Source organism: Temnothorax americanus, unplaced genomic scaffold, assembly GCF_048541705.1.
Source record: "Temnothorax americanus isolate GAGA-0224 unplaced genomic scaffold, ASM4854170v1 Scaffold1, whole genome shotgun sequence".
NCBI classification, from domain to species: Eukaryota; Metazoa; Arthropoda; class Insecta; order Hymenoptera; family Formicidae; genus Temnothorax; species Temnothorax americanus.
Genome location: NW_027509230.1, coordinates 8,399,792 through 8,418,350, shown reverse-complemented (window position 1 = coordinate 8,418,350; position 18,559 = coordinate 8,399,792). Strand labels below are relative to the sequence as shown.

General features: G+C 39.0%; 3 protein-coding genes and 1 long non-coding RNA gene across 9 annotated transcripts; 2 read left to right on the top strand and 2 right to left on the bottom strand.

The window, feature by feature from the left end:
• The first annotated feature begins 2,790 nt into the window (after nucleotides 1-2,790).
• On the top strand, nucleotides 2,791-9,904 carry Fipoq (F-box/LRR-repeat protein FipoQ). Of its 5 annotated transcripts, none has more exons than XM_077413996.1 (8): nucleotides 2,791-2,890; nucleotides 3,384-3,602; nucleotides 7,135-7,334; nucleotides 7,694-7,968; nucleotides 8,197-8,463; nucleotides 8,684-9,053; nucleotides 9,341-9,544; nucleotides 9,610-9,904. In XM_077413996.1, exons 2-8 carry the CDS (start codon nucleotides 3,489-3,491, stop codon nucleotides 9,743-9,745), a joined length of 1,566 nt encoding a protein of 521 aa, XP_077270122.1. In that variant the 5' UTR covers nucleotides 2,791-2,890; nucleotides 3,384-3,488; the 3' UTR covers nucleotides 9,746-9,904. The 5 variants fall into 5 exon arrangements, with proteins under 5 accessions (XP_077270122.1, XP_077271524.1, XP_077270826.1 ...); XM_077415398.1 differs by having other exon boundaries at nucleotides 2,837-2,890; nucleotides 3,503-3,602; XM_077414700.1 differs by lacking the exon at nucleotides 2,791-2,890 and having other exon boundaries at nucleotides 2,913-3,602.
• A 271-nt stretch (nucleotides 9,905-10,175) lies between these two features.
• On the bottom strand, nucleotides 10,176-17,975 carry LOC143893343 (uncharacterized). Of its 2 annotated transcripts, XR_013255782.1 has the most exons (4): nucleotides 17,827-17,974; nucleotides 17,330-17,393; nucleotides 11,647-11,809; nucleotides 10,176-10,548 (listed from the first exon to the last, which is right to left on the bottom strand). It is a non-coding gene; the product is annotated as an uncharacterized LOC143893343 (long non-coding RNA). The 2 variants fall into 2 exon arrangements; XR_013255779.1 differs by having other exon boundaries at nucleotides 17,330-17,975.
• LOC143908835 (ras-related protein Rab-28) lies at nucleotides 10,328-12,772 on the top strand. The gene is made up of 4 exons (XM_077426690.1): nucleotides 10,328-10,475; nucleotides 11,712-11,897; nucleotides 12,060-12,293; nucleotides 12,417-12,772. Exons 1-4 carry the CDS (start codon nucleotides 10,398-10,400, stop codon nucleotides 12,639-12,641), a joined length of 723 nt encoding a protein of 240 aa, XP_077282816.1. The 5' UTR covers nucleotides 10,328-10,397; the 3' UTR covers nucleotides 12,642-12,772.
• On the bottom strand, nucleotides 12,655-17,267 carry LOC143900122 (hexosaminidase D). Its single transcript, XM_077411541.1, has 2 exons — nucleotides 16,184-17,267; nucleotides 12,655-16,054 (listed from the first exon to the last, which is right to left on the bottom strand). The coding sequence occupies exons 1-2, from the start codon at nucleotides 16,344-16,346 to the stop codon at nucleotides 14,583-14,585; spliced, it is 1,635 nt and encodes a 544-aa protein (XP_077267667.1). The 5' UTR covers nucleotides 16,347-17,267; the 3' UTR covers nucleotides 12,655-14,582.
• Nucleotides 17,976-18,559: the final 584 nt, after the last annotated feature.

The window sequence follows — 18,559 nt, the reverse complement described above, 5'->3', positions numbered from 1 at the left end:
TATCCACCTAATCTTCGATGAATTTCTTTGACTCGAGAATTATATGAAATTATTGCAGAGTTATCGCATAATTACTTTCTACTCGCGCGATAGTGGATTGTATCGTCGGCTCGTTGCAATTTGCTAATCTTATCTATCGTGCGCTGATCGCCGTAAATAGCGAGGAAAGAGATGCGCAGTTCTCGTTGCGAATTATGCATGCTAAATTCGCGCGATCAAACGTGAGTCGATAATTAGACGTGGACTCCTTGGACGATCACCAATTCGCGTCAACGGACGTCGGCGAGTGCGTATGAGTAGCGAATACGCATAAGTCGCGCATCCGGTCTAATGTTTATCGGCTTTCGCAGTCGATTCAAAAACATTATCGAGATTTACGTAACATCTTATTGTGCGAGCGCGCGACGTTGAAACTTCCTCGGGATATATATTTCACAGCGAAAGAGATAACGGTATCGAGCGATTGAGCGATCGATAATTCGATATATAATTTCTATGTGCAATTGCGTTTTCTAAATAAACAATTCTTCGCTATGAGATCCCGTGATAAAGATTTTCCTTATTTATATAACACGTTCATAGATAGCTTGTCGCGAAGACAAAGTTTTTACACAAAATGTTTTAAATGTGTGAAGGAACTCGATGAGGCTCTAAATTTTGATTTTAGGGCTATTCGAATGCGATGGCGTTTGTTTCGACAAAATCAACACACACCTTGGCTTTGAAACATCACAATCATGAACCTTGATTTCGTACAATGGATGAAATGTCTTCGCGATGGTATAATTGCGAGAATACAAATATTTAGTATGCGTGGATTGTGTGGAATTTAAAGAGATTAAAATTTACTGGAATAGGATGAAAATACGGGAGAAAGTGGAATTTACTGGAATAGAATGAAAATATTTACGAAACTTGTAATTGTGATTGACTCGTGGACTACTTTGTAAATAAGACGATATCTCGAAATACTTTCTACTTATTGATGTATGTAAACACCGATCTGTGTAGTTCGCTGTCTCTTTTTTTCCTTATAGAGACAACAGGCGTTGTAAGGATTGTCGACATGAAATTCGAAAACATATCGAATCTGACTTATGTGGGCATTAAGTTCTATCGATATTTGTTATTAAAATGAATTTTATTTCTAAAGAGTAACCTTTCTCATGTCTTGTCATTGTAGAAGTCCCCGTGTAGTGAATACTTTTGGGGACAATTCTTTTATACAGTCCTCCCTTGCATATTCCATTCTATCGTTCAGGTTCAGATTTTCTAGGAAAATAAGAAATTCATCGCACAGACTGTGTGATGAATGGATTGTGCGCGCAGTGTGACACAGTGCACACAGCTAGACCACTGCGTCCACTGCTGGACATAAGTCTCGATTAAGGAGTATTAACTTAAGGAAGTAAATACTCTCTTAAGGGAGTATTTGACCGTCAACCTATTACGCTGGCTGGGTTGGTAGATAAATAAGAAATTGGCGAATAAGAAATTGTCTATTTTGCGTCAACCGTAAGATAATTAATTGCCAAATTTTTATGAAAATCTATTTGGAATAAAAAGATTGGATAAAGAGACTGGATGAAAAAAATTGGATAAAAAAGGATAAAAAGAGATGAGAGCCTTAATAAACCAAAGTATTTTACCTGAATATAATATTACCTCCGAAAGGATTTTCCGGTAGTAGCAGATATTTCTCAAACACACAATCAAGGCTCTTAATTATATAATTTAATATATGATATGCCTCGCGATATCTTAATATATGAATCAGATAGCAGAAGAAACCATCTTTGATATGCTATTAGATCCAGACATTTATACATATAAAAATTATGTGCCTCGATCGTACTTGGTACATATTAAGCGCGGCCTTAATTAATCAAGTTGGCGGCAGGATGCCAAGGGTTTTCCTCTTGGATTTCGGTCAACGGGGAATTCTTCTCTCTCGCGATGCCGAATACTCGACCTTCGTACAGCTCCCACGATCTCGAGGGAGGAACTCATTCATTAAAAGAATTAATTTTCCGAAACTTGCGTGAATTAAAATAGTTTTCAAGTTGGACAGAAAATGTAAAAGCAAGAATCAGAAAATGCTAGAGTAACGTAATTTTGTTGATTGCACATATACATATATCATGTATTTGATTGCGCAAAAGGAAAAAAAATAATGTGTCTTCTATATCCCACAGAGTAGAAAAACAATGTACATTAGTGAATCATCATGATGTTATGAGTCATATAATGCATTCCTTGGCAGCTCAAATTCTACAGGAGAGGACAAAGACATTTACTGAAGTACATATTCAATTAGTCGCAATAAAATTTTAAATACTGAACATATTTATTCCATGTTCATTATCTGTTAATATGACGATAGCGGATTTATTGCGAATAACTTTTTTCCTTTCAGAGATAACAATTTTGTTTTATTCTTTTATTTTATTCGTTCGTCTTGTCTTTTTGTCTCGAAAACTCAGAAAAAATTTAAAAATTTAAAGCATAATACGAATACGTGGTTGAAGATACCTCGTATAACGCGTTGTAACCGTACATGTGAAAGAGCTAATTAAGTAGCTCTTGGTAAAAATTACGAACAATGTTTTGCACGTGCGTAAAAGGAGCGGATGTGAGTGGTCCATTGTCTCATTTCCACCATGTAAAACGTACGGTTTTTTTTCCTGGCGGATTGCACATAAAAAATGTACTACACCGGCCTCGCTCGAATGATTCGCTTGCACGAGGTGCTTGTGCTCGCGAACCACTCCAGTTGGGTCTATTTTGAGAAAGCGGCGAGAAACACGCGATTATTTTAGTTACGATTTTTCTCCTCCGACTCGCAGAACGCAGACGGACGTCTACGCGAACATCACGACGAGATGACTGAGTACGTTACTTTTCGTTTATCTAGAACGACGATCGTTCTCGACCAACGCACAAGCTATAGATGCGTGAAAAAGTCAGAATAGGATCAAAGCTCGGGGATTATTTGTATTTATCGGAGTTTCGTGACGGCGGCAATGGCTTGTAGTTCTGCGATTGTGAAAATGTGACGGATAAGTTATTGTGTGCCTCGCGAAAGTGCTAAAGAAATCGAGAATATGTGTTTTCCCGATTGTAATATAATTCTTAAATAATATTTATATAAAATATTTGCGAAAAGCGCGCTGCGATTTAAGTTAATAGTTAATGGGTTTACGCGCGTGCCGATCTCTCAGGTGTCGCGGGGAGTTTTGTAACGATCGAGTGACTGCGAAGAGACTGTCGATTGTGATATCGATCGCGATTCCCGATCCATCCTAAATTGATTCCCTCATTGCTATTTGCGTTATTATAATTGATAAAGTATCGATGAATTTATATGCGTTCGTCATTGTTAGGTGGCTTACGAAATAACAGCGTGACAATTGCTCGTTGCTTCTCGCATTCCGTTTATCTTGGGATTATATTCTAATCAATTGTCTCGTCTCCATAATCTCGCCATAATGGACATGCGAAGAATGTCGAATTGGAATGTCCTGAGCGTGGAGGCTGCGCTGCAACAGCTCAACGCCTTCGAGGGAGATGATCCCGAGAAGACAATGAGGCGTCCTAATACGGTAAGCGAGTCTATTTTTGCGGTACCAATGATCTGTCTCGGCGTTCACCTGCCAGGAAAAGAAAAAAAGAACTGCTGAAATCACCTGTGCCCGTAATTTAAAATTTCTTTGGAAATAATTTACGTTGAAGGACGTTACACGGTTATGATGTTTTATTCCATAAATATTCAAGACGCGCAGATTGCAAGTGCGCGTAGCGTGTGTGCAAATTCTTTTTTTTTTCTTTTATCTCGGACGGATCATCCATGAATGTCCGAATCGCTATCCGGCAAAGTGGTTCAGCTTTTAGCTAGCAAAACGCGCTTGCAGCTAAACTATAACCGAACGAGAGGAGATTTTCGCGACGTCAAATGTCAGGCGCGCGTTTGCTCACGTTTCTTTTCCACGTAACTAGATAGTGTGCCGCTAACACATCAATGCCGTCGGGGAATGTCAATAGCTCTTTCCATTCTGGCCTGATGCCTGCCTGCCACTCTGCCTTTATTTATAACTAATTAAAGCAAACGGCTCAGTCACGGCTGCTGACTCTCCTAGGACGGTCAAACGCTCGATCAGTCGGAGTCGATCTTCGGCATGGACCATTGGTGCGTTTCACCGAGGAATGCAAACGCAAATGTTCGCGAATACAATTTTTTTCTAAATCATATTCGTGCACTCATAAAGTTTATTTGAGCTTTAACAATGACTATGTGGACGCAATTAGCTGTGGAGCACGTCAACGCGATAACTAAGGAAGACTTTAACATGACGCATCGAGGGAAGTCAACGGTAATCCTGAACATTCGATAAAAAAAAAAAACAATATACTCTACCTTCACTAAATATTTTTTTAATATCTTAAAAAAAGCGGATATATATATATATATAAATTTTCTTCTTTGCTATCATGACAAAAATGTTGTAACTTGCGTGATTTTCTACACAAAATGCTGCACAGCAGTTTCCGGGCAAACAATTGCTTTAAAAAATTAGAAACATTTTATATCTTTATATCTTTGATAAAAAAAATTATTACAATTATTTTATAAAATTAAAGCTTGTGAAATAATAATCAATTCTTTACATTTCCATGCATTTTTTACTTTAATATGTAAATTGCGACATTAGATCGTTACGATGTTCTGATATAATTTTAAAACTTTTATTTTATTTTAATAAATTGTGACGTTAAATTGTGACGACACTCTGATATAACTTTAAAACCTTTATATTCGTTATTACTTTCGCTATTCTCTTCTTCGCTCGACTTGTCAAGATTCTGATACGTAGGTATTTGTTTCACGAGGACATGCGCCGGTTTTTATCTCATAAAATAATCGTTAATCGTTTCAGACTGACAGATAATTACAAGTATAATCTCTTGCGATCGTGTGTGTGTGTGTGTGTGTGTGTGTATGTGTGAAAAATAAAATATGTTTTATACGTTTCACGAATCTAATCTGTTATTAAGATAATGTGACACACAGAAGAAGCAATCAAATTTTGTTCTCAATTTTTACTTCAGCATTTCCTTGTGTCATATTTCTATCAACTTGATAAATAGATACTGCAAAAGTAAGTCGATAAACTTGACTATTACCGAGAAAATCGATTGACAAATCTTATTATTATAGTTCGATGCCCCGGTTAGAGATAGCCTAACTCTCTAGATGTAATTAGTTTCCTTAAGTCACACTAACTTCGCCGGCCAACACGTGATTTATGCACCTTAATTACGCGATAGACGCGTAACCTGTTGCTGATAGTTCATTAAATGTACTAAATTGAAATCGCGCCAATCATTACGCCAAAAGCACACGAAAGATATTAAGAAGGTTGTTTCGCGAGTAATCCAACGCTGAATTTACATAATATATCTATACATTGGCGTGAAATTTGTTAGAGTGACAGGAAATCTTTTCTTGAAAAAGTATAAGATACAGGTATATTTAATTGGCTCCTTCGTAAAATTTAATAACATTTATATATATATATAAATTTCTGCTATGTGTAAATATTAAATAATGATACGGATTTCAGTGCCAACTACTTTCTTCTGAATGTTATTAATTTTTGTAAGCGAGCCAAGACTACAAATCATGTAAATATTATAAAATTTTCAAAAATAGGTAGAATGTCTATATGTATAAACAGAATAATAATATATTCCAAAGGATAATTATGCAAATTATGAATCACTCGAATATATAGAACTAAATATATTAACAAATTATCAGCGTGCGATATTATGTAATAATTTGTATAGATATCGTGTGCATACAAAAATGCATCAAGACAGTTGTAAATTCGTTTTCCTTTTTGACAATTAAAATATTGCATTTAAAAGTTGAAGATTTGCGTGCGTGGTTTGATTGCGTATGGTGATCGCGAGTAAAATGCTTATTTCGAGTTTCATTCTTTATCAGGAAGTAAATTTCATAAAAAATATAAAACTCGCACCCCGGCCGATGATGTAGACACGGTGGGGTTTAAAATAAAGTACAAGCAAGCCTTCCAAGTCGTATATTTAGGGCGACGCGCAAGCGCGATCCGATTAGGACTCCGCTGAAGACTTGTAGTTTAAGCTTCCCCGAATTCTGTCTCGTGTGTCGCGATTCCAACAGATCTCGTGTAACTGCAAACAAATACCTCCCGTCTATTAAATTTTTATGTTTAAAAACATCAAAGTGCACGAATTAAAAATTTTAACGTTTATAACGTAAAAATCATGCCGAGATAAGCCGGATGGTGACATTTAAGAGCAAGAATAAAGGTGACCTCTCGAAATAAAATAGTAATAAAGACCGGAAAATAAAGATTTAAACGTCTAATTTATCGGGGAGAGAAAATAGACCGTGTATACGCGAAGAAAACTGCCTAAAGCCAAACGTCTTGATTTTGATCGAACGTCAAAAGAAGCAGCACCATGGATCTCGGTGGTGTGGACGTTTGGGGTCAGATTGCCCTGGAAACGTCTCAGATGTACGTTTCTGAGGGTGGTGCCGCTAAAAGCCGTACTGTAAGTTGATTTATTTAACATCGATGTAATACGATCGTTTGTGTTCGATCGTCTATTTTTCGCGCGACCATCTGAACCCACGTAGGTACATACGTCACGTTATAGATTTAGAACTTTTATCGAAGGAGGAAAAATTCGCACACTGTACTAGACATTAAATATTACTCGGTATTACGTTCATACGAAGATTCTGCGGAAAGAAAAATCAAAATCGGCATCTAAAAACTGATAAATATAGCCACTATAGCCAGATTTAACGGACAGGGCAAGCTCGACAAATAATGTATTTACGTCACAAGTTTAATTCACCTCGAAATCGCGCCAACGTACGAATATTACACGTTAATAATAATACGCGAAGGAAGCATATGTATACGAAAATCGAAAATTGCACAAGTCGATTTAATTCGTAAAGATATCCGATCGAGAGTTGTCACTTCCTAATTTATTTCCCAATTTCCCGAACAATCTTGAATAACTCCGATCAACGCGGCGTGCTGTGTCTAGTATAAATCAAATGTTTTTTCTCCGCAGACGATCGAAAAGCTGCCGGACAAAGTTCTTCTAAACGTATTTTGCTACCTCTCGCACCGCGAGATATGCAGGGTGGCTCGCGTTTGCAAACGCTGGCGACAAATCGCGTACGACACGCGTCTGTGGAAGCACGTGTCCCTAAGACCGGAAGTAAGCGGGCTTCACGTGAGCTCCCTGGAAAATTTGTTACACTTAATCAGGTATAACGCAATATAAATATAGCAATACGGGAAACCGTACAGGTATACGTAATCCTCGCGCTTGTCGCGCAAGTGTTTGTTATCCGTTTCACGCATACGAATTTTAGAGATAGATAATAATAGGTTTGCCGCGCACGTGCACGATAATCACAGAAGTAATTTTAGACAAATATATTTGATCTTATCGCAATAAAGTTGAATTATCGAACGAATCTCTTAAATCGAAACCGAAGTCGGAGAAATACTTATTTGATATTAATTGTTTGACGCGTGACGACATATGTAAAAAACAAAGTTCACTCTTATTTTAGACACAGAATTGTAATACTGCAAAGCAATGACGATTTAATAACTTCCAGCGTACGCTTTGGACCTTCGTTGAGGTACATCGAATTACCGATCGAACTGATCACTCATACGGTTCTTCACGAATTAGCGAATAAGTGTCCAAATTTAACGCACATGTTGTTGGACTTTTCGACCGCGATGCAACTGCACGACTTCTCCGAGATGCAAGCGTTTCCTACGAAGTTGAAATACATGTGCATTTGCTTGTCGGAAGTAATCTTTATGGAAGGATTCATGCGTAAGATTTACAACTTCATTAACGGACTGGAGATACTTCATTTAATCGGTAATTGATTAAACACCTATATTTTTTGTATTATCTTATATGTGATATCACTCGCGTATTATGTAGGGCACGTGGGCTATAAATCAATTGAATATCGATAACCAAAATGTGTTTTTGAAAAATGAAACGGATGCATTATTATTTATATATTAAAACATATTATTATAGTATGATATTTACTATAATATTATTTCTATAATTCATTACTATTCATCTATTATTCTCCAGGAACATATGAAAAGGTCGAAGAGGAAGAGGAGGAAATTTACGAAGTGATCAACGTGCACAAGTTGAAATCGGCGACGCCGAATTTAAGGGTGATCAATTTGTACGGGATCAACTTCGTGGATGATTCGCATATCGACGCTTTTTCCTCTAATTGCATCCAATTAGAATGCTTAGCCGTGAATTTCTGTGCCAAAGTGACCGGTTCGACTATGAAGACCCTCTTCCAAAGGAGCAGAAGATTGACGTGCCTTCTTATGCAAGGAACAAGTGAGATACACGTATTACTGTCTTGATTTATATTTTCTATGAAAAATGTATTTAACTAAAATTTATAGGAAGTCTCTGACATTTCGCAAAGTTTTGTTTAAATTAACTGTACTATCTGTACGTCGGAATTTAACGCAAAAAATCTTCCACTCAACTTAATTAAACATGTATGTATCTTTTCACGTCAGATTTTCAAGAATTCGTGCTTGCAATATTTTAGATCTGCAGAGTGAGTACGTAATGCAAGTTGAGTGGGAGAAGTCGAGTATCCAGGAGCTCGACATTACCGCTACCGATCTGTCGACGGAATGCCTGATCGACATGCTGACCAGAATCCCTGGATTACGCTTCCTGAGCGCCGGACAACTGAACAGCTTCAATGATAATGTCCTGAAGGCCTGGACCGAGCTTGGGAATACGCGGAACCTGATAGCCCTGGACCTGGATAGCTCCGACAATCTGAGCGACGACGCCCTGCACAAGTTCCTGTCGAGGCACGGCCATCAGCTGTACGGCCTCGCGCTGTCAGGCATGCCGCATATCACTGACCAACTTTGGCAAAGCGTGCTACCAATTCTCACTAATGCAAGGTAAACATTCGTGACACGACTGATCGTACCCATATAAGTACCGTGTTAATGGTTATCTGTTTAACGTGATTTAAATTCGTTGCACGCAAATTGTATACTAAATAATAATAGCGATTATTGTATATGTATCTTCGACTTAACAGAATTTTAAGCGTTCATTTGTCAACAGTTTTAGAAAAATTCCTTTCCTCTCTCTCTCTCTTTCTCTCTCTCTCTCTACTATTATAAGTTCAATTTTGATAGTTAATGTTTTTTTCTTGGAATTAGAAATTCGAATAATATTTCAGAATACTTGTGATGGGCACTCAAGAGAGGCTGGGCGTCAACATTCACGTGGATCAATTGATGGATGGAATCGCCAACAATTGTCCCAATTTGGAGCGTCTGGAGTTGCGGTGGGACCCGGAAAACTTGCGATTCTCGGACAAGAGTCAGAAAGCCATCGATGTTCTACGTGTGAAGTGTATCAAGATGAAATGTTTGAGTCTAAGGTAAGGAAATAAATAGCGATGTATATAGAACAAGCGACTTTTATAAATTATTATTTTTGTTTCAGTGACGGAAGGTACTATGAAATCGTCAAAGCGAATTTCGAGCGAGCCGACAGGCTTACGGTCGTGAGAACGATCACTTGTTGTAGAGTTTCGAATTACTACCTCTTGCAAAATTATAAAGATCTGATTTTTAATTGAGACACATCGACGATAGGTTTTCAGATTGTTTCGCGAATGTTATCGCGACTCTATTGACATAAAAAAGTGCCTAAAAATAAAGTGACAAAGTAATTTTATTTTCTTTACGACAGTATTAATGTAGACTAGCGTAATAAAAAGACAAGATTGTGTATCATATATAAACTGTAATTTAATATCGCAAGCATTAAGTATTAAATTTTCCGCACTGAACAACATTCGCTTCTAAACTTTCAAAAACTGTTCAAAGAACATCGCAGATGCGTCGTCGTTGTCCGGAAGCGTTACGCACAACGTTTTGTTGTCATCGTCGTCGTCGTCGTCGTCAGGGTGCTCCTCGCGTCCAGAACCGCTACTAACCGCGAAGTACGCACGTTGGCGATGGCACGGTTCCGTTTTATCGATTATTTGCTAATTTATTCATGTTTGCGCGAGTAGAGACGACGACGACGACGCCGTAAGTACTGGCCATCGGAGCCGGTCGATTCGGCGGACCTCGCTCGTCGGCCACAACACGCGAGCTGCTACATTCCATGCCGCGCCATTATAGTCAGTCGAGGACCGTCCCGACGGACGAGTCGTGCCGCTCGCATGATCATCATCGAGGACCGTCGCCGATTCGTCCCGCACCGTCGGCGTCGCCGCGTCCCCGATGTCGGACGTCGAGGAGGAGTCGAGAAGCGAGAAGCGGCTGAAAATCGTGCTCGTCGGTGACTCCGGCGCCGGCAAAGTGAGTTTTTCGGCGTCGCGTTCTTCATCCTCGCGTCGTAGACGCCGCGACGGCCGACGGAGGTGGTTGATCCCTAGTTTCGAGACCCAAAGATATTTAATAGCGTGCATCTGTTTAAATCCGTTTAAATTTGTTTGCCGATCACCATGGTGAAAAAACGGTATAGCAAGAGCCTTTCAACAGGTGACTAGGAAGAGCTTATCGAAGAGCTTGATGGTCGAAGAGTCTTCCTTTCGTAACGACTGTGCGGGCAGTGAAGTTGACGAGTGTTTTTGCGGATGTTTATAAAATTATTTGCGTGGAATTAATGTCAATATTATTAATAATGCGGTTTTTTTATTGCCATATGTTTCTGTGATAAATGTACGGCTGCAATATATATGGATTAACGATGAATGTAATACGCGAGCTAAAATCGATGAAACTTCTGGCCGCGACTTCGTGCCTCTGGATCCAATGCGGAAACTTTCGCAACATGCGACGCTCGCGGTTTATCGTGTTTTCTCGACTTGCCAATAATAGAACAATAAAGCAAATTGGTAGGGATGAATTTTATTCTAATCGATGCATTTTTGCATTAACGAGGCGAAATCATGTAGGTCAAATATGAATTTATTAACCTTCGGAAGCTATTCTCTTTCTCTCTCGTCGTTTCATATCGCATGCAAAATGTATCGCGGAATGACGCGCGCGATATTTCTTGCGTAATTCGAAATAAACTCTCATACATTTTTGGGCACAACTTTTACTTATTCCGCTAAATTTTAATGTAAATTACAATTTATCAGATTTTATAATCCAGGAAAAATGTTTCATATGTAATTATATATATAAAATATGTCCATATGTTTTCTTTCTCTTGTATAATCTCTGTTCGTATACAATATGAGAAAAATAACTTTTACATCATTTCTTTTTCAATAATGCAAAAATTATCGTTTTAATTACTTTTTAATTTTTTGCAATTCATCGAAGATAATATACGTACAGTAGGAATAAACATTAGGAATAAATTAGGATGAGAAATTAAGCAGATCGATGATTGTTTGTGACACGCGATAAGCAAACAATATTGCTTTAACTACAATTTTAATTTGTCAATCAGCAGTTACCGCACGGCTGTCATTACCGCGCGCGGTTTTATTGATTGCGTTTTACGCGTGTGATATACCTAGTTATTTCCCTGCTGCGACGCCTGTCATTCTTGATAATTGAAATTCAAGGATCCTTCTTTAGACCAGCATCGTCCAGAAGTTTTGCGACAACGATTTCACCAGGCAATACGCACCTACCGCCGGCATCGACTTCTTCCTCAAGAATATCAGCGTCGGCTGCTACAAAAATGTTAATCTGCATTTATGGGACGTCGGCGGGCTCGCTCTGCACGGCAACATGTTGGACAAATATGTATTCGAAGCGCACGTAAGGCCAAAATTTTTGCCGTTTCTTTTATCTTGCCAAAAGAAAAATTTTATTAAATTAAATTACATTGATTTTATTTAATTAATATCGATATACCTTTTTTTGTTTATGCGCTAATTGTATATGTCGTTGCAAGCCAAATGTATTATATTTATGACTCAGATCATTCTTTTGGTGTACGACGTCACGAATAGCTCAAGTTTTGATATTTTGGAAGAGTGGCTCAGTAAAATCAGGAATTTCATCGGCGCCTACGACGAAATGCCTCTAATGGCGTTAGTAGGTAACAAATGTGACATGGACCATCAAAGAACAGTTAAGAGAGACAGGTCGCATCGATTCGCCGCGGAAAACGGATTGGCTTATCACGACATGTCTGCGAGAACTGGAGAATCGGTAATTTTTTTTCTTTAAAAACGTTCTTTAAAAAATTTACATATATATATAGATAGATATAGATTTCTATTTATATACAATATATGAATGCGAGTTATAAAGATTCTTACTGTATACTTTCAGGTATCTTTGTGCATAGCAGGTTTGGCGGCGCAAGTCTTGGGTGTCCGATTAACAAGAACGGATCAAGACTTTCACAAGCCCATCATTATCGCTGAAATTGGGGACACGGTAGACATGAATGCAATACACAAAGTCGTAAAAAGGATTCCTAATAAGAAGCAACACTCGATTGCGTTCCATCCCCATTTCCCCATCTCGAAATCCGCGGTATGCGCGCTGCAATGATGACCATCGGACACTCTTTAGAACATATTTTTTATGTAAATTTATATATACATATTAATTCTATTAGATTCGACAAAAATTGTACACGTATGGCCGTAATAAAAATAATAAACACCGTATTTCATACATGATGTTAGACAACATCTCTTGCATAATCAATTGTATATGTTATATATAAGTTTCATTCATTCGAGTGCGCATGTATTTATAACGGCAAACACATAATGTCAATATCGGGAATGTATTTTTTACACTTGGATCTTGCGCGTAAATGTATCAAATTTGTGTGTCGCGCATCATATTTAAATTATATACCGTATAGATGAAAATAAAACTTATGTAGTGCGGGGCCAATGGATAAACATGATCACAGAGTTTGTCTACTGTAGATTGAAAAACAGATTTATTAATCGCATCTCGTTAGTTGTGATAATAGTTACACGCGCAATATATTATTTATATAACAACATTAAAAATATTTTTATAATAGTAAGAATCATTATGAAATAATAACAAAGCGCATGGTATAATGCAAAGATGAACATTATATATATATATATATATATATATATATATATATATATATATTGGTAGCTCACAGAAGAATTCAAAATTACTAGGAAGATTTATGAAATATCGTATTACAAGCAGTTTCGTTCATCGAAAAGTCTGACACAGCTTGATTAAAGACCCGATATAAAAAATATTCCAACAATAATAAAAATGTCAAATAAAGACACACAAGATCTGTATTCTCAATTTTTAAAGATATCGAAAGAATGGTCTTTTTAAGATATTCCACATATTATCCTTCTATATTTTACAAACATTGTTATTAATAGCACTTGTAGTTCTTTACAGTATTATACGCAAAGATATTTTTTAATCAAAAACACTTTTCCCTCATTTATCGTCTCTTTCATAAAAAGTCAATTCGAGCACATATACAGTAATCTTTTTATCTTTGAAAATTTTATCTAATTGGGCATAATGTATCATCTGCTTATGGCACGATTCTCTGCTTATACTAAAACTGCAGATGCTGCGTTAGCACGCGTAAATTAATATACATTTAAATTAATATACATATTAATTTAAATTGCCAATGTCTTTTCGATAAACAGTAAAATGTGACTCTGTGTTGTTCGTAGACAATTCGTTTATAATTAGAAGACATAACATGAAGAAGAGCATTTTGTGCGTACATGATTGGAAAGAGTAGCTTTATATAATCCGCGTTATATAAAGCTGTGTTCGCGCGCGCGCGCGCACGTTACGTATATATATAATATATAATAATTTTCAAAATCTAAAAAACAATAATTTGAGATCTAGCATATGCTTAATAAAATTACAATAAATTATTTATTTTAACGCTAAAAAATCATATTTTTTTTGTTCAATATATATTTTATCAATAGATTACTATAACTATCTTTATACACCGTCTATCTCTGTAAATCATTCAGAACATTAATAGTGCATTTATGATTTTTTTTGCATTTGGAAGAAAAAAAATAATTACATATAAATCGTTCTTCTCTAAACTTGGGTGACCTAAATAAGAAATATCTATTATTATAGTTCTATTATAAATAATGCAATTATTTCCATCGAGATAAACGAGATTTACTAATTTATACGGACGGTGTGCAAGTTATGATTTGATTTACTCCCTTATCAAATTACATATTATCACATATTCTGTACAACGATTGCTCAATATGTAAAATTACGAGTTCAAAATTTTTACATTCTTCACTGATTATCCACGCCGTTCTTAAAAAATAATTGCTAAAAAATTTTTCACAATTATTCGCGAAAAAAATTCGCGTTTTTTTCTCGCGCATTATTTTAATAAAATTTTTAGTCTCTTATTATACCACAAAGAACACGAATCATCTCGCCTACTTATTTCGAAAAAAAACTGCCGTTTTTATACTATAAATCAGATTTTGTGAGAGGTCTCCTTGGCCACGCATTTATCTCCAAAAGTCTCTCCTTAATTTCCCACAACTGATTGAGCTTTTCGTTTAGAGGCGCGACATACGTGTCAAGCCACTCTTGTACTGTATAATTGTCATAAATATCTTCCATCGCTGCACGCATATCTTTCTCGATATACATTATTTCCATTCTATGCCTGTCCAAATCGGTAACCGCACGCTCGACGTAACTGGGACTCGCGAAAGAGTATTTGATGTTGTACGGTTTTAACCATCCTTTGTAGGTATTATCCTGCTCCATCTTCGTTATCTCTTGCGTCAAAGAGTAAAGACGTAAAACAGCTGCGTATACCGACACCCCGTGGAAGCCGCACTTGGTCCAGCCGTATTGTGGCTCCGGTATGGTTAACGAGACGATACCGTCGCATTGCAGAGCTTCGGATAGACGATCGGGTAATTCTACGGGGAAGCCGTTTATATCCGAGGCTTGTAATATAGCTAAATTAATGGCGAGGGACGGTAGTCCTATCGGCAGTAATTCGCAAAGGACACTGAAGTGATCGTATCTCTGCCATCCGGTCAACATGACACCCTTGAACGTGATTTGACTCGAGTATTTCTGAATGATTTCTAGCCAACGCTGATGATTCTCCATGTGATACGAAATGTCCGTGTAATACCTGTCCGGCGAGGTGGCTCCTTTGAACGCTGTCGCGACCCAGACCTCCTTCCACACCGCGGCGTAACTTTCCCACAGCTGATCCGTTAACGTCGTGCCGGGATCAGTGGTGTACTTCCAAATGACTGGCTCCACCATCGAGTGAAGGCCTCGGTCGATAATCTCCTGCGGCGATATATCGCGGAATTCATCGTCCCACATAAGTACGGTCAGCTCCGGGTATTTCCGTTTAATATATTTGACCACCGCGGAAACGTGATCCAGAAATAACTGCCGTTTGCTCCACTGCCTCTTGGCCATAACGTCCAAGCATCTCGAGCATTCTCCTATCTGATAAACCTCGTCCGCACCTATGTGCAAATATTTCGACGTCGGATGCGCAGATACGACCTGGTTTATCATTTCGTAGATTAACGGTAGCGTCTTATTGTACGTAGGGCACAAGACTTGCGGGTAACGCGGAACTTCCCTGAAGTCCTTATACTTGTCCAACTTGAGAACAAATTCCATATGACCGAAGGTCTGTATCAACGGTATGACGATCAACTGATTGTTCCTGGCGATACTCCGAATCTGCGCGATGTCCTTCCCGGAGTAAGAGTTGCCGGCGCGTACGTCGTCGATGCTGTCGGCAAAGGGAAACGTGTCCTCGTACTCCACGAGGACGCCGGTGGCCCCCAGCTTTCGCAGCAGGGGAAATAGATAGCTATAATAGCTCATCTTCGGCGGGGCGCCTTTCAGATCTAGATGGACGATCTTATGGCCCTTGAACAGCGGTGCAGTGCCGTCTGCAAACGATTTATCATGAGTTAACTCGTTAACCAGTCTGTTCCTACCGTTCCTCAAATCACCCGTCATCCGCCCGTCTACTTGCTGCCCTAATCTGACAGCGCCCCGAGGGCCGACCGTGACTTCACCTGGTTGTTGGTACACATCCTCGGCTCTCAGACGCGCGCTCCCGATCTTGCCCGTTGACATCTCGTCGATCTCGTTGCTCAGTATGTGGTATATGACGACCAGCAGGACGAAGCTGATCGTCGCGACGACCATCAGCGACGCACGGCCCCGTAGACGCGTCATGACGTCGGGAAGAGTTCACAGCGTAGGATCAGCTCTTCGGGGATCTCGAGACGCCGTCGAAACACTCGAAACCTATCGCACGGTCACGTCCATCGTTCGCGCGATCTCCGCGACACAGAGAAAGAGAAAAGGAGAAGAAGAGAGAGAGAAAGGGAGAGAGGGAGAGAGAGAGAGAGACGGCGTTTATAGCTGTGGAGCAATACGGGACTCAGCGGGAGACACGCTCGGCGTTGCTCGACGAGTCGCGAGCCGCACGCATTCCCGCCCTCGGGAGACGGACGTTCGTCGACGGACGATCTCTCGAGCGCGAGAGTAATCGTGACGAGTCGCGCTGGGCTGGGCCGCCGCGCCGAACTATCCAACGCGCGCCGTCAACGCGTCCTCGGCGCCTTCGTGGACGAGAGCGATCGCTCGAGAGAACGCGGCGTGGCGTCTGACCTGTACTTCGGAGTTAATTCGGACACTTCGGACTCGGACCATTCGGAGTATTCGGAGTATTCGGACTGCAGCCGGACGCGCAACACAGGCGCGGTGCGAGCCACGCGCGCGGTCTGTCGGCGTCGCCGAGAGACACCCGGAGCCGGAGATCGGAGAGGAGACACGCGGAGACGCCTCGATTCCTCGATTCTCTGCGGCACGCGGGCTCTGGCCTCTGGCCGCGCTGCGCTTCGCGCTCCGCTGATCCGTGGGGATTGGGGGATATGTGCGTGTGGCGTAGCGGGACGATATAATTAAGTATTATTGATTCCTGCATCTCGCGCTACGCCGAGCGACAAGGCAGGGCCCGTTTTGAATTTTCACCGGCGAGCGGAGCGAGGAATAAATTGCGGCGTACCTTTGTCCATATGGGAGATCCTCTGAATGAATAAGCGAAAAATTTGACGAACTATAAATCGCGATTATAAGGAGGAGCTCATTATACGATAGATTCTAAATAATCTGTCTTTTCCTTTTTATTGCCCTTTTTATTGCCCATTACTTACCGCTTTTATTCCTTTATATAAGCACCACACCTCGTTCTGACGAACTGATAAGTTTTATTAGGCGCTAGAATAACCGATAAGTTATCGTTGAACCATTCGAAGTAACTATCGTATTTAGATAAGATACAAGAATATAAAATGTATAATCGGTAGTACATAATATTCCGTTGCCACGCGAATAAAACAACTTTTTGAATAGCTAAAATTGCCTAGAAAAAATTAAAAAAAAAAAATGTAAAATTTGACTTTTTGTAAAAAAATTTTTTTGCAGGAAATTATATAGCTATTCAAGAAGTTATTAATTTTTTATTCGCGTGGTGACAGCACTACCGACAGATGTTATATTTGTGAATCTTATCTAAATACGATAGTATTAAGTGATTACACAATACTCTATATATAATCACATATAATCATTTTATATACAAATCATCACATAAATGATTATTACATATTACATATATGGGCATTTTCTCATTTTTTCAAACTCTACTTACAAAAGAGAGAAAGATGAATCAAGACAAAGGTATAATTGAGAAGAGAGTTTGATTTACTCATTTCCGTCGCGCGTTTAGTTAAACAGCTTCGAGACGATCTACTTATTCGGCAGAACTGTCGGCGGCGATCGATTCAATCGGCAACGGAGTGCCGGAAGCTATCGGTTGCGATCGCAAGCGGTATAGGGCGAGCGAATGTCGTCACGCTCGCAACGTTAAGTACGTCGCGTTGCATTTCCGTCACGCGGATATCAATTAAATATTAATTTGCCGGATGCGCGCAAGCATTCCTGGCATGGTTCTCTGTCCATTCTTTTTTTTTTCATTGAAAAAATATAAGAATGCGTGAAAACTCACTCTCTTTTACAATTTTGTTCTTGCTAACAATAAGATGGAATAAAGTGTAAAAGAGGGTAATTTGGATAAAATTAATTAACACGCAGAAACATTGTAATTGTGAAACGACGCGACATCTGTCGAGACGTAGGCGAATTCCTCGACGGATCTGAGGGAATGAACAATGAGTCATCATATTATAAATTATAAATCGATGCATATAGTCACCAATTTATCATTTTCATAAATCTTTTGCGAGCAATATTTATGGATCTACTAAAGCCGATAGACAATAAAGAAAAAATAGCAATAATGATGAACGAGAAAATGTCATTAAACGTCATAAAATGACTCGAGACGATCTCTCTATCTACATCAAATTTTAGAATAATAGAAA

What these genes read in the sequence shown, in the direction of transcription:
- Fipoq (XM_077413996.1), top strand. Translation starts at nt 3,489, where the DNA reads ATGGACATGCGAAGAATGTCGAATTGGAATGTCCTGAGCGTGGAGGCT. An exon ending in CAATGAGGCGTCCTAATACG is followed by an intron (nt 3,603 to 7,134) that starts GTAAGCGAGTCT and finishes TTTTCTCCGCAG; the next exon opens with ACGATCGAAAAGCTGCCGGA. An exon ending in CCTTCTTATGCAAGGAACAA is followed by an intron (nt 8,464 to 8,683) that starts GTGAGATACACG and finishes GCAATATTTTAG; the next exon opens with ATCTGCAGAGTGAGTACGTA.
- LOC143908835 (XM_077426690.1), top strand. Translation starts at nt 10,398, where the DNA reads ATGTCGGACGTCGAGGAGGAGTCGAGAAGCGAGAAGCGGCTGAAAATC. An exon ending in GTGACTCCGGCGCCGGCAAA is followed by an intron (nt 10,476 to 11,711) that starts GTGAGTTTTTCG and finishes ATCCTTCTTTAG; the next exon opens with ACCAGCATCGTCCAGAAGTT. An exon ending in CTGCGAGAACTGGAGAATCG is followed by an intron (nt 12,294 to 12,416) that starts GTAATTTTTTTT and finishes GTATACTTTCAG; the next exon opens with GTATCTTTGTGCATAGCAGG.
- LOC143900122 (XM_077411541.1), bottom strand. Translation starts at nt 16,346, where the DNA reads ATGACGCGTCTACGGGGCCGTGCGTCGCTGATGGTCGTCGCGACGATC. An exon ending in GGATGTGTACCAACAACCAG is followed by an intron (nt 16,055 to 16,183) that starts GTGAAGTCACGG and finishes AATCGTTTGCAG; the next exon opens with ACGGCACTGCACCGCTGTTC.